General features: G+C 47.4%; 1 protein-coding gene across 1 annotated transcript in view; it reads left to right on the top strand.

Moving 5' to 3' along the window:
• LOC142587557 (endothelin-converting enzyme 2-like) overlaps nucleotides 1-15,663 on the top strand; it is a 61,093-nt gene that overhangs the window by 9,321 nt on the left and 36,109 nt on the right. The window contains exons 3-4 of the mRNA XM_075698662.1: nucleotides 717-889; nucleotides 8,942-9,995. Of these exons, the coding sequence (XP_075554777.1) occupies nucleotides 717-889; nucleotides 8,942-9,995 (1,227 nt within the window). The remainder of the gene's footprint in view (nucleotides 1-716; nucleotides 890-8,941; nucleotides 9,996-15,663) is intronic.

Raw genomic sequence — 15,663 nt, 5'->3', positions numbered from 1 at the left:
TTATCACTGCTGTTTCGAACATAAAACAGGACATTTGCAGGAGCACGGGCAGATAACTAAATGCATACAACTAGCTCCAGTGACAGCGCTTCTTCGCAGTAAATAAATAGGCCAGCTGTAGGTGTATCCCTAAGAACCGAGTATTTAGATTCCCGCCCTGGAGTAACAATAAACACCGCCAAAGTCACATGTTCTGAAAATTGGAAGAACATGTTCACAAAGTTTCTCGCGAAGTAAAATGCGTGTGGAAGAATTACTGATTATGTTACATTTCGTTAACAAGTGTTATAGGTTCCCACATTTGTGCAAGGTTTCAATTAAATTGTGGGGTGTTATCTGCGAAAACCACGATCATATCATGAGGCACCCGTAATGGGGGATTCCGGATTAATTTTAACAACCTGGGATTTGTTAGAACGGACACGCAAATCTAACTACACCGCTGTTTTTGCATTTCATCTACATCAAAATGAGGCCGCCGTGGTCGGGTATGGGCAAAGTGTCAAATGGATGATCATATTGAGGCAACGTCCCAAATTATGTGGTTTGGTTAAAGGCTAGTGAAATTCTTGTTGCCAGTGCTCATATTAAACAGCTTAAATTGGGTTGCGATTCTGTACGGTGGCGCAAGTGTGTTTATTTTTATTTACGCAGTTTATGCTCTCAGACTGTTTCCTCTGGTGACACGCTACAATTAATTGTCATTTTTAACGCAGGATCACTCTCGAGGAAGTTATGCGTTTCGACAATTTAAGCTTTCGCGAGAGGCCAAGCTAGCGCTGACCGCGCTTCTAGTCCTGACTGCATTGGCCCTTGGCTTCCTCCTGTACCGAAGAGCAAGCCGGCAGACCGCAGCGCACTGTAGGACCTCGTGTTGCGAGCAACACCGGTAAGACAGCAATCGACTCCAGCCGTCGCATGGGACAATCCTTATTCTTATATTCACACACGGCTCATCACGTTCATTCAGTGGTATACAAATGTCATTTGGAAAAGACATCATTTAAAGTTTGGTAAATACTTTTAACCCAAAGGAGATGTCGCAGGGTTTCTGCGCAGTAGATTGTGTATTCCCACTAGTACCATTCGCTGTCCTTCATTTTTAATCTTCAAACCCTTGGCATGGACTTTGTGAGTCAAGCTTACGCAAAGAGTGAAATGGTAATCATTCTCGGTAGCTTGAGTCAAAGCACAAACCAAGCCCGAATTCAGTAATACGGCAAGAAACATAGAACATGTGGCTCAGCATGATGAAGTCACGCTAGCATTCATAGCGGCTGTACAAAAGAGAGACAGAGAAAGAGAGAGATAAACGATAATAACTTTGAACTTTAAAAATCGCTAGACGGCGGCCTTTTGGAGTTACTGTTTGGCACCCCCAGGCTGGGTGGGACGCATTGAAATCTCCCGGAATAATCAATTTTTTGGCTTGTTTACTGGTTGCCAAAAAAGTTGTCCGAAGTCGTCTCGTCGTGACTTAGGTACACTGTAGATATTCAGTAAAAACGAGCTGGTTTGATATCAATCCCTAGGTACTATTTCTAAGAGCACATGCGGAATATGGGAGCTGTCGAGCGTGTGCTCGATCACTGTGATTTGTTTGGACACAAGAGTGGCAGCTGGTGGTGGTTTGGTAGTGTGATGGTTGTCGGTGTATGCATTGTATCCAGTGAGTGTGGGAGTGCAATGTGCTTCATGAAGTGCTATAATGTCTGGTGTGTAAGGCTGTGTGGCTATGATCTGTGTGAGCGAGCCCCTCTTCCTTCGGTACCCTCTACAGTATCATTGCCACACCCGGAATAGGGTGGTGGCGCGTCTCTCAGATTTGCTGGCCATGATTATTGATACCACCTCCTTGGTGGGGGCACGTGTTGTACGAACCGGACGGGTGTAAGGGTGTGACCTTCTTGGTTCTCGAGTGGCGTTGGTGTCATGTCGAAGTGAGTGGCTTCTTCCTCTATCATTTCGCACACTTCTTGTTTGGTGCAGGAATTGTGAGGGAGTTTCTCAGGTGCGAGTGTGGGTACTTGGCTGAGTAAAAGCGTCGCTGCGCGAGACTGTTTTGTTTGTTTGTTTGTTAGTTTGTTTGTTTGCAGTGCGGATGGAGGTGAAGGAAGGAAGGAGGAAAGAGGGGGAAACTGTGCTGACCAACTCACTGGTGTCATCTTCCTGGTGTGAAGGTCGGGCGTTTTCGTCCACGCGGCCTGAGGTTCTTTCGGTAGCTGTTTCTGCTGCGTCAGGCTGTGGCTCCCAGATCGGCTTGACCACGTGGTTGCATCTGGTGCTTCTACGCCCTGCGGACCATGGACCTATGCGACTTTGGGACTGGCTTTGTACCCAGGATCGGTAGCGGGGCGACCACGTGTTGCATCAGTAGTCGTAGGTGCTGTAACGTTGAATGTCGTCACATTGCTGGACTTCTTGTCGTGCTGGAGTTGTTTCTCCGCCATCTTCTGCTGCCTTCGCAGAACATGTGGTTCTTTTTAAAGGGTTTTCGTCATCGGGTGCGAGTAGCGGGGTGCTCACCACCGCAATGAAAGCATTTCAGCGTGCAATCATGTCCTTCGGAGGAGTTGGATGTTCCGCACGCAGCAAAACGGGATTTATCAGGGTTGGGCAAACAACCGTTTGATGACCAGTGAAGAGGCACACGCTGCACAGGTGCTGTCGGGGTTTATGAATGTAGCACCACTATTCTGCTCCGTAATATTAGATGTACCGGGGAACTCGAATGCCAGAGAACGTGATGATGGCCGTGGCTAAATTTTCCATCATTCTTGCGTGCAGGACCTGAGCCATCAGGGATCATATGTCATCAGCGTTATCGGTGAATCTCAAACAAAAGAATCCTTAGCCTAGACACAGAGCGAGTAAAAGCCCTCACTGAATATTTCAACGACTGTTGGCGCGCCGGCAGCATACTAGAAGAATGGAAACACGTTAAAATAACTCTTTACCAAAGTCCACAAAAAGAAAACATTGTATCCAAACTTTGCCCAATATCGCTCAGTTGATGCCTCGGCAAACTCTTCGAGCACGTGGTATTAGCGTGTCTAGAAACGCTCGCCGAGGAGCAAGACCTTTTCCTGCCAACAATGATTTGTTTCCGTGTCTACCTGTCAACTCAGGACGCCCAGTAGAAATCCACCACGATCTATTTAAAGACCCCGTACTCGCAGGCACAGAGGATTGGTTGGCATAGACTTGCGCAGGGCTTTTCATAACGTAACCCATGAAGCCATAGCCCAACCCTTGGTGGCAGCAGACCCCGGAGAGCGCACAACTACGTGTGTTTCTTCCTACACGGCCGCGGTGTGCAGGTTTCCGTGACTGAAAGCAACGCCAAGAAGGGAATCACCTTGACTAATACCCCTGTCACATGGGCACCCGCGAACTCAGTTCACATGAAACTAATTGAGAATTACGGAAATGTAATTGCGGCTGTGCTACACTGCACAATAACAAGCTTTCGATGGGCGCCACATGGAACAATAACGGCGCTGCTGCGCTTACTTTCGCACGCAACTGCTCACATATACAGTCGCTGTTAAAGGTAGATTTAGTAACAAGTTATGTAATCTAATAAAATCGCAGCTAGAGAACTTGCTGTATGTTACCGCAAGACATGTTTTGCAAGCATAGCGAAGTTGAAAGCGGTGCTGGCTACACTGCGCTGTTGATTCGTGCGCGGGAAGCGCGGGTCACGTTGCTCGACCAGTGCGCTTCGAGTTGTGATTCAGTTCTGTGTAATCGCGCGTGTGCGTGTGTTTGCAGTGAGCTCAACGGCTTGCAGATGAGTGACGAAGCGGATAGAGAAACGAAATGGTGGAACGACATTTGTCCATGCCGCATGACGAAACATTGGCGTAGACTGCATGACGGTATGTCCTTAAAACCAAATTCAAGACTCCCATTACGTGGCTTATTAATTAAGACAAACAAATAGGTATGCAAAAGTTTGTAAGTGAGCCTGTTACGACAATTTTGTAAGCGTGGTTTTCTTTGCAGCTGTAGCTATCTGAGAACAAGAGTACTCCTTCCAGCCATAATGGTGATTACCGAACTCCCTTCGCCAAAATCTCCATTTAACTTCCTAGGCGCAAGGGAGACCGTGTGACACGGAGCGCTACTCCTCTGACGTAAAGACGAAGGAGTTGAATGGAGTTCGTGGGTACCCATATGACAGGGTTATAAAAAAGGCATGAAACAGGGAGCCGTCATTTGACGATTCATTTTAAACCTTGTAATGAACCAACTCCCCTCTTTACTAGACGCATGACCAACATCCGACACACCCTATGCGCGCACGCTGGGATGGTACGGACAACTACCAGCTCCGACGGACAGGTCGAGGAGGCAGTACAACGGGCCGTCGACACTGTGATCGAATATGCCACATGAGCGGGGCTCGAGTGCTCATTGGAGAAATCCGAGTTTGGTGGTGGTGGTGGCGGTGATGTTGAAGCAGGCGGGGTTAGCCTGGCATACATAGCCGGCAATTAAATCCGAGTTTCTCCTGCTCCGCCCTACTGACTACCGTAATTACAAACAGCCACCACCATCCGCCATCACCATCAGGAACGACGAACCCAAATACCGTCAGTTCAGCACATGCCCATTCTCGTACTTCACGTGCAACCAGGAAGAAGCAATACCGTCGAGCTAGAGAGGCTTACAGTGGCCATCACGCAGATGGCCTGACTTTTAGCTAATGTCTTAGTTTTAGTCCTAATGTTTTAGTACTGTAATGCTAATAAGCCCAGGAACGTGGTACGTGACAAAAGCAAATTCTGCAGCTGTTACACGCGCTCATAACCACCACGATCGCGTAAGCCTTACTGTACTTACAACTACTGAAGGCCGGAAAGGAAAATGTAGTTAGACTAATAGGCAAAGTCCACAAGATCGCCCTGGGCGGCGCCCGCACCTCATCCTCAATGGACCTCCTCAACCGCGGGATTTATATTACGCTTGACGAACTCATCGAAGCTCAGCCAACTGCACAAATCGAACAATTACGCGGCAATAAGCCCGGAAGATGGATACTCGAACGCATGGGCATCCCCGGGTCACCGAGCCTACCAGACTAGATCTCACTAGCACCCCGGATAAGTAGACGCTTCATAGTAAGGCTCTGACTGAAGAACGTGCTGGCCAGCAATCGCGATCGTAGACGACAAGCCCTAGCCCGACACCTTCACAGAGCTCACGACACGGACGCACAGGCTGCTCCAGTAGACGCGGCAAGATACGCAGCCCCCAGGCATGCCTATGTGATGAACGTTTCGGCCAGACGCACACCAGTCGACAAGCAACCCACCACAATATGTGGCGGCTCCATACCCACACAAGACCCAACCGAGGCCGAAAAAGCTGGGGTTGGGTCTCATACCTTCATCCGATTTTCCCGCGGCAGGGTCTCCCCGACCATAGCGCGCCTCTTCCAAGAGCTGCCCCGAGTGGCACGCAACACCTTAAGCAAGATCGCCAATAGTAACGACGACGTAGACGACTCCACTATCATCCAACTCGTCTAGGTCCCAGCGCACGCATGAAACCTCGGTAACAAAGGCGGCCACTAACAATCTCGAGGACTCGCACGCCGAGCGATGGGCCAGAACTCGGACAACGACATAAATGCTGACGAACCACTCCCCATCTTTGGCAACATCCCGTAGCATTACAAAGCACTAAGGCAGAACACACCACCCCCCCCCCCACGCTAAACAACACAAATAAAAAAAGAAACTCGCAGTACTACCCGCAAAATGAAGCACCGATTGCGATAGCAAATAAGTAGGCAGCTGTACCAAATAAGGGTAGTAAATTTATCGGCTGTAAAAGCTCGTAAATATTAGACTAATAACTAAATTAACAGTGGCAGAATGTGTATGCGTGACCCAACGAGGACGTAGAAAGAAACAGACACACACAAAGAGCAGTATGCTTGAGTGTCTGCGTCTTTCCACACCATTGGTCACTCGCACTTACACATTCTATCATGGATTCAAACCAACTAGCCCGCCAACGTATTTTAACTAAATAACAGACACGGTGTCAAGGGCGCAGAGATAAACATGGACACATCTCCCTCGTTGAGCACGGAAACTTGCTGTCAAAATGGTGGAGTGAGGAATCGCGGGAGCCGCGAGCGACTCGACCTTCGTGCATCTCACGCTTCAACGCGAACCAAACGTCGAAAGCACAGCGCATACGAAGCTAAGGGCACTACGCGCACTGTGCAAACATCGAAGATCGCTTTGAAGATGAGGCCCGCGCAGGCGCTCACATTGGCCACGTCGCGGATCGCTTTCAAGACACAAGCGCCGGCTACGCGTCCCTACGGCGCCCGGCAAAGGCGTCTACTACGGCGCCCACGATTCGCATGCTTAACGCCGTACTAGACACCGCGGATGTCTCCACTCTGTACGGAGTGGCAAGCGAGCAATACTCTAGGCACCCTAGTAGGCATCGAAGAAGAACGCCCCCCTACCTCGCCTGATCTCCGTGCCTCGCGTGCGAAAGTAGGGTTCACGGTTTCGGCCCTTGTTGCTCGCTCGTGCATGCGAGATTGAATCGCGTTCGCCGGCCACCCTCGCAAGCGTTCACTCGCACAAACAGCATGCGGCGCGCGGCGGCGGTTTTATGGCCACATTATTGGCCTTCGAGCCATCTCTAAGTAGGTATATCTTGTCATCATCATCGCCTTCGGACTTTATACAGTAACTCAAGGCGACGTCGACGGTTTTGTCACCTTTGGGCTTTATACACAACTGCACGGCTACGGCGACGGCAGCAATGCGACTGGAGTGTCCCTGTATTTGCTATCGGAATATTAACTTGACATCAAACCCACTCATTCTCTTCCCCGCACATCTATAGACACATCTGCCCAGCCCTCTTCAAATCAACATACCCCCTCTGGAATCCACAAACCACTACCCTGGACCACATCAGGGGATGCAGCAAGGACACTCCCTCACCAGAACTCCCAGGAGAGTCACCGCCGAGTGAAACCTGGGACACAACCTTAACGACTACAAGCCTGAACGCCAAAATCCGGGTCATTAAACGTGCTGGAGAGGTAGCGACCAAGCATGGCTTGACAGCCATCTCCTCTTAGTGAACTGACGGTCTTTCGGAATAAAGTTTTTTACTACTACTATGTTTTGGGCTTTTGGAGGATGTGTCAGGACCTGGCGTCTTTCTGCAAAAATATCGCGTCGGAGGCTCGTGGGCCCCCAAATAGGTGGTCGCAAATATGCAAAGTTTGGGTATTCGTACATTCAAGTCTAGAGGGCGCTTGGGATTTTTTTGAGGAAACGAAACCAGAAGGACCGAACGGAATAGAGCAAAAAAGTACTCCGGGCCCCCGCCAAGGAATGCTACATATTAGAATAGCAAGGGACCAAAAACTGCTTTGTGTACCTCCATAATAGCCCACGATCACACAGTAACTAGAGCCAATGGGATTAGGTTCTATGAAGTGACCAGTCTTACCATTGCGAAATACCCAATCAATTTACGTTTTCTTTACTCATGTGATACAAACCAAATAACTAGAGATAGAACATGTGCAATATACAGAAATTGATGGCTCTCCCTTAATAGAGAGTTGATGTAAGCATTAAGTGGCAACCAGCGAAGGAGTTTGATTGGAAATGATACTAGCCACCATACGCTCCGTCACACCACGCAATACTGTGCACTGGTCCATATGGATGCTGGCCAGCTAGAAGGAAGAGAACCGACTGAAGGCTTCCCGAAAGACAGCGAAAGACAGCAGGGAGACACAGCGCACTGCCTAGCTGGAAGAAGAATGAGTTGAATTGTGTGCCAAAACCGCGATTTGACTTTGACCCACGCCGTAGTGGGGAACTTTGACTGGGATTGGGATTTTGACCACCAGGGGATCTTTAACGTCCCCCCAATGTGCGGGAGACGGGCATTTTTGTATTTTGCCTCCATCGAAAGGTAGCAGGAGTGGCTGGCATTTGACCCCGCGACATCGTGCTTAGCAGCGCAACGATGTGAGCACTAAATCACCACGGCGGGTAGAAGCGCCTGAAGGAGGCTCTACGTAGAGTGGTGCCGTTTCTCGAGGTGACGCAAAACCTGCACCGCGAACCTCGCGGACCGCTGGCGCTCTGTGCTCAGCGCCAAAAGATGACAACTAAGAATGTAGTGCCCTGTATGTGCCTTTTTTAGCGTCGCTAATGGAAATGATATATAAAACTTCAGCATACTACAAGTTGCAGCTTGATTGGTACTGTGAAGAAAGCTTATCAAGAACTCGGAAGCAATGCCTTTTTAACTTGTTTGGGCACTAACTAGCCTATGCAATGCAGTCCTGTACAAACGATTGGCGTCCAGAGGCCACATCATATATAGTTTGGCTGCTTGTCCGGATGATCTCGTTTTGTTCTCGCGAACTTGCCCAGATGTTCGCATTCGAGAGCGCGGATAACGGCTGTAGCTATTGCCTCAAGGTCACTTGAAGGCCGCCGAAAATGAGAGTTAAAACCATTTCATGCTTAAACATATCATTCAGTACTGAAGCATTTCATGAGCCGGAACAACAATTTGTTACTTGACACCAACCCTGATGATAAATATTCTCCAAATCTGCTTTCTTCTCTTGACATTATTTAAAAACTCGGTTTTCTTTAAACTGCCGCAATTTCGAGCAATATGTGTAGGAATAGCCATGATTTATTGCTTCGGTGTGAGTTTTACTAATAACGTTCATTTTGTTAGCAGGTGTTCGTACACCTCCTGCACTGATCAAAAGTTAGGACTTTGTGTCTACATTAAGGAATCGCCTACCATAACGAATTGTTACCCATGCGCGTAGGCTTAGTGGTATATTGTTATTAGCGTTAATTACGTTGTAATTACTGGAAGGGCTGATCAATAGGAAGCGCATTTCTTCTCAATGCAGGTATCGCATATCAAATCAGCTGGACCAAGGCATCGACCCTTGTAACGACTTCGGTGATTACGTGTGTGGACGGTGGATGCCGAGGAAGATGTTTCGCCTGTCAAACTCCGAGATGTCGGATATGCTCCTGTCGTGGCTGTACAATTTTCCGGAAAGGTTGAACAAAGGTTTCGCTCAATTGGCTATAGTCAGAAAAGTGGTTGCCATGTATAACATGTGCCTTAGGACGAAGGGCTCTCCAATCGAAATCATTAAAGAATTTATGCACGCACGAGGCATTTCTTGGCCGGAAAAACCACACGAACCAGTCAGCCCAATTAGGGTCCTTTTCGACCTGTCGTTGAACTGGAACGTGCATCTCTGGTTTACCACGAAGATATTCCCCGCTACATCAACAGAAACACCAAGGCACATCTTTTTTGCACCAAACGAGCTTATGCCGTTGTGGAAGTCCATGTTCAGCCAGATACCAAAGGAAACCTTCCAGACGGTCTACAACGAACTCTTTCGGATTTTTTCTAATGACACGAGCAGTGAACCAGACGGAGAAAGCATGGGGCAGACATACCGCATGCTTGAGGATGTTTTCAACATATTAGTGCCGGCGTGTCCTTGCAAGGCACGCATTTCGAAATTGTTCTCTATCAAGGACTTAGACTCCAACTCTACCGGTTCTATTGGCTCGCACATGGTAAAAGTGTTAAATGCTGTGACGGCAATCGATCCGCCTATCACAGTAGACGACCTAATGTTTGTCAGTGACATGTCTGTGCTTGAGAACATCTTGCGCATAATCAAACGTTTCGGTGACGAGGCGGTACTGCGACACCTTTCGTGGTTGTTTGTCCAAACGTATGGGGCAGTGACATACCCAACGGCCGTGCTGCTTGCCATTCATGGCAGCAGGCACCATGCCAGAGAACAGCAGCCCCGTTTCTGCGCTGGTCAAGTGGAATCAAGCTACAAGCTCCTCGGGAATGCCATCGCCTCCGTAGGCCTCTTCTCGGAGAAAGAGCGGCGCCACATCAACGAGCACCTAGCTGCCATTGTGGAGGTGAGTGAGACACAGCTCGCACTTATACTAGACGTTGTAAGAAGCAACCCCTCATTTTTCCACAGAGGCATGCTTGCGACACTAGTAATAGTTTTGTGCACTGAGCGAGTGAAAGGTTTTTTTTTACGGTATTTTGTACAGGTTCGCAATGTCACTGTTTAGGTGTGAGCAACATATACACACTCAAGGGCTTTATGATTTAGTGCGCGGGAGTTCCAAATTCTTCGTTATTCAAGTAACTTTGTTGCGAAGGTTGCCCAGCGTAGTGCTTGCACCAGAGCAGGCTAAGCACGTTCAACAAAGCAAAACGTTTATATACCGGAATTTACAAATACTTAGCGAAAAAAGTTGCTAATGCTTTTTGTAGCCTTTGCCGGGTAGGCAGTGCGATCGCCTCCGGCCATATTACGCCGAGCTTCACAGCACGCTCCCCGGCGAAGCGCAGGAGCTACGAAACGTAAGACTACCGGTCACCGACTGGCGCTATCGCCTTTCGTCCAGTCAAAATCTTTGGTGCTTTTCGAGTGTTTTCAGCAGCGCGGCCTTCGTAGACATTCGGGTTTTTTCCGCCATATCTACTTTTGAAGACGTCGTCAGACGTTACTTACGATTAAACCATCACGTCGGCATCAACTGTAAAGTATCTGCCAGTTATTGTACCCGCTGAGAGCGTTGAATAGGCAGAGCTCTAGCTGCGCTCTTCTTGAGACAGTACAGCGACTTCTGACACCGCCACACACTTCAAATGCGTTGCTACTTCTACCGTTAGCGCTAGCACAGTGCACACCCAAGTCACATCTGCAAAGAGCAGTAGCGGCACCGCTACGTAGCGTTTATTGTAAATGTACAAATCAGCCTTTGTAATGCGAAAGTATCTTTGTTGTACAAACAAAACTCGTTGCAATGGCCTTCGTTGAAAAGGCGTTCGACTGTACTGTGTTGCCTATTTTTCCCATCCGTATTATGACTCTCCCTAATGGCAAATAACTACGAAAATTAAAAAATATATATCCATATATAAGTACGCAAATAATAGCACTGTTCGTCTGATTACACTTTATAATAACACAACGTCACACGTAAAACGATGAATTCGAAAGCGATTCACAAAAACTCTCGAGTAGGTGAACGTGCACGTACGTCTGGATGTACGAAACTGCGATGAGTGGTCCAAATGTTAAGCACTGCGAATATACAAACTTGAATATATTCAATACATATTTGAATGCATATTTGAATATATTCAAATATACATGTTAAATGTGTATATTTGAACACGCACTCGCGTTGTATCATTAAGCGTTTTAAATACACTGGAAATTTAATCAAGCACCAACACACAGCGGTGTTTTTTGGCATGGCACAACCACATTCTTATACTGAGGTAGCTGGATGGAAATTTATCCTGAGCACATGTGGGCGTCAATAATGAAAGCTCAAGGAGCGTCAAATTGCTGGTAAATACAAATTTTCGTCTGAATGAATGCATTCTTTTATGTTACTTCTTATTGGAATGCTTGTACGACAATTGGAAGCAACGCTTCACGAATGTATGTTTGTGTTTGGTCGTTTCACCAGCATTGCAGATGTGAAAGATCCTGTAACTGTTAAATGATTTGCTCCTAAATTAATTTATCGATCGAGTAACATTGAACCAAGGTATTTATCCGTCGGGAGTGCCGCTTTTTAAGCGTCCTCGAAGTAGCCACACATACTGCAGAGTGTCTTGACCCCATTATTTGCCCTAAATGCGCCGTAATCGAAACTAAGATAAGCTATCACCACCAAGCTACACTAACGCGAAGTGAATAATCGCTGAAATGGAAGTAAAGGACACAAGTGAATCCTTCGCACATGTTCACAACTACCGCGGTAGCTTAGTATTAGTGGCGTTCAGCTACTGACCAGCGGTCACAGGTTCCATTAATGGCAGTGGCTGAAGCATTCCGGAGCAGCCATGGTTGCTTTTTGTGTATGGTATTCTTCTCCTAAGGACAATGTCACGTGATGAACCCACGGTCGCAGCGGTCACATTTCGATGGGGGCGAAACGCCAAATCGCCCGTGTACTTAGATTTACGGGCACGTTAAAAAATACCAGGTGGTGCGAAGTTGCGGAGTCCATAACTACGGCGTGCCTCATAATCAGCTCGTGGCTTTGGCACTTGAAACCCCATAATTTCTAGTGAAGCATTCCGACTGTGCACGTACGCAACCAAAAAAAACCCAAATCTAACGAAATGGTGGAATCTATGGCCCTATAACGTAAAACTATTCCGATATGTTTTTATTCCGATCTCCTGACGTGAAATTTGAGTAATCACCGACGCAATAATCGGTCGTTCACCCGCAGGGCTGTCTGACCAGACCAGTCAAAACGCTCTCCTCGTTCATAGGAGGTCACTTTTGTTTGCTTGAAAAACGACTAGCATTGCCTACAATGAGCGGCTTGTGTTATCTAATTTGCTGGCAAGAGGCAACGAGCACGCTCAAGCGGAGAGGGATTCGGTGGGGCCGAGCTACTGGACTGAAAATTGATAACCGAATGAAGGGGGTGGTAAGGGCGTTTGCGATTGGTCCACTTTCCCGTGCATAGCTTGCGGTGGCTGGTCGAAAATTGCGCTGGCATGCAACAAAAGCTTAAGAATGACACTAAAATGGGTCCTCAGCAATGAAGAGTTTTCAGAACGAGGTCGCAAACGTGCCGTAAGTGCTCGAAAGCCTTACACGGCCGCGCAAGAAGTTTTATTATATGCAAATAAACCCAAGCTATCCGGCACGTGCGAGTAGCCAGTGCCTGAGCGATCGGTGGCAGCCATCTTCTATTCCTTTCGGAACGGGGCATCCTGCGGCTATTCAGAAGAAAATTCCATTTTGTTCGGCATATTAATGCATCTTAAACGCGTATGCGCCAGTTTGACGCGGTGCGTTTTTGCGGTTTTGTGACGTCGCATGACAGGCAGGTGAAGTTGGTGCAGCCCGAAAACTTTTGACCAATAGCCGAGGGCTATGGTGAAAAAACGTCGAGTCAGAAATAACTATTTTTCTTTTGTTCGGCGAAAGCGGTCAAAATCAGCGTACATGTCATATCAGATGGGGAGCTATCGCGGTTTTCGTGACGCCGCATGACCGACAGGTCAAGAAAGGTAGGTCCGAAAAAGTTTTTGACCACTCGCGGAGGGCTGATTGCAGAACTGCAATAGAAAAGTTTGGAATAGCTTTATGTTATAGCGCCCCAAGACTAGGCCACGATTGTTTGAGTTAGCGAGGCAGCATCAGTAGAAGGTCACGCGAGCATTGTCTCGTCGCCTGCAGCTGTTAACGCTTTTAAATTGCGTCGGCGTGTTCGTCACATGGGTGAAGAAAGGGTATTATGTTTGTCGAAGGACGAATGTTGATAAGAGGTGTAATCACACAGAAATACGGCACATATCTAAATATTATGTTAGACTTCGTAGCCCTTGCGTAAGTGTAATATTCTTGGTGACCTTTTGCCCTGAATGGGCACCCAACCAATGGCACATACCCCATTGCGCATGCCCCCTGACCTATGCTGTCTTTGCACATCCGCAAATTCACCGCAGAGGAAACGATGACGACCTCTTAATCCCGTGTACGAGGTAAAGAATTATCCGTATAAAATATGCGCAGAGTCAGGGCGCATGCTGAAATTTCTTTGATGCAAAGTTTGAGTATTGCAGTTATTTATATACTTAAAGCTAACAGTGGTGCCTTAATGAGGTTCACATTCATTTCATAGAATGCGTAATTTCATCAAATGTGTGTTTATCGACAACAAAGGCGACAAATTTATTGCAATGCATTTTTTTTTTCACATTTGTGCACTGCGTAGTACAAACGCTATGTCACAATGCAAACTCCAAATTAGGTGAGTTCGCTTTGTGACACGTACGTATGCAGTCTTATCACAAGGACAAAAGCGAAGCAAAATACTTGTCGAGCGAACAATAGCAATGATAGGTCCATGCAGACGTAAGTAAGAGACGTAAGAACAACATTTAGAAATTCCGTAGTTTTTGCCTCAAGAGTGGGATTACCCATTGTGGAGCATCTGCCTGCATGGGGCACACCTCTGGTGGCAGATATCGAAAGGCTAAACATCAAAGTATCTCCGCAGTAATATTCACCATGCTATTAACAAATTCAATGTATTCAAGTAAAAATAGTTTCAGTGCAGCGTGATTTACCACTTTGTTTAGAAACGAAAACAATTCGATTGGAGATCGGATACAGTTTACGATGGAAGAGGAATCGGACGGCTGCCTTTCGTTCGTTGATGTTCCTGTGAAACCAGACAGTAACCATTTCAATTTCAACATTTAAGAAAAAATTGACCGCCTTTCCAATACTGTGAAGAGGGGTGCAAACGAAGCTGGGGATCCGAGGCTCTTTGTTGTCGCAACGCCTCCACTTCGCTATCCCTCACAGCGAGGTCGGCACGTCGACGACGAGCCCTTTCTCGAGCGAGTTCCAGGCGGCGTTTATCAAACGTCCACTTCTTCATGCATATATAACCCATACTTTAAGGGCGCGTATAACGAACCGACAGTAGCTCAACTGGTTAGCATGGTGGTCTCGCAACTTGGAGTTCGGTGGTTGGAATCCGCAGCCCGACAAGCAAATTTTATTTTCGCGCGGCTTGGTTTTTTTTGTACGTCAACACAGCACCGACACCGACACGAGTGCGGCAATACAAGTTTCGTCTGAAAAAGTACGCGTACCAGCCGCCTTCTGAACTTGAAATCTTTGTATCCTTGCGGCCGTGAACATTCAGCCGTATCGACGTTTGTATGACCTGCCTAGCGGACTTGCTCCAAACAAGAAGACATACACAGGGGCGTGGAAACCGTTTCACGGTAGCTGGCTACGTGTGGATATCCCTCGTAGCTTATGGACGCGGCACAACGAGAGCTGACGCTCCCAGCACATCATAGCAGCCCTTCTATTCCAAAATGGGCGTCACTAACTTATATGCCGGGCTTCAGTGGAGCGATCGCTTGCGTTCTGCGCACCATCGGCGCACAGAGGGCACACGTCCTTGCCCGGAATTTCGGAAACAAATTGGCCAGAAAGGATTTTCCGGTGGCGGTGCACAAAATTCTTTGCGCAACCAGCGTACATGTATATGCAGTGGAACGAGGAACTTCCAAAGAATGCTTCGGAAACGCCCTAGTGATGGGGACAACAAGAAAGTGAGTGAAAGAATTTATTTTCTTTCATTCTGCACAAGACTCAAGCGTGGGAGCCGAAACATTTTTCCGTTGAATGTACTTCCTTTTGGTTGGCGCCGTGTATTTTATTTACAATGATGTTCATCGGCCAGACGGGATTCCCTCGGATCCTCGATTTTATTATGCGTTGAGTCTTTATGTACAAATCACCAAATAGTATATATGTGCGATTACACAATGCGCTGACATGTGTGGGCCACATTGAATGACCAAACAAAATAAAATAAGAGAATCCTATATATAGTTTCCAATTCCAATAAAACATAGATGCGTTGTAGAAATGCCAGTGAGCTGATGGTATGTGCCAGGTTTTATGCAGGAAGTAACTTTTGCGCCAAACAGAACATATGTGGGAATTCTCGGTGAGCATAAAAAGACTTCTAGAGCCGTTCGCTGATTATTTCACATAACGTCAAA

Source organism: Dermacentor variabilis, chromosome 7 (assembly GCF_050947875.1).
Source record: "Dermacentor variabilis isolate Ectoservices chromosome 7, ASM5094787v1, whole genome shotgun sequence".
NCBI lineage: Eukaryota > Metazoa > Arthropoda > Arachnida > Ixodida > Ixodidae > Dermacentor > Dermacentor variabilis.
Note: the sequence above shows the minus strand (reverse complement) of the source record. Positions and strands in the feature narration are given on the sequence as shown.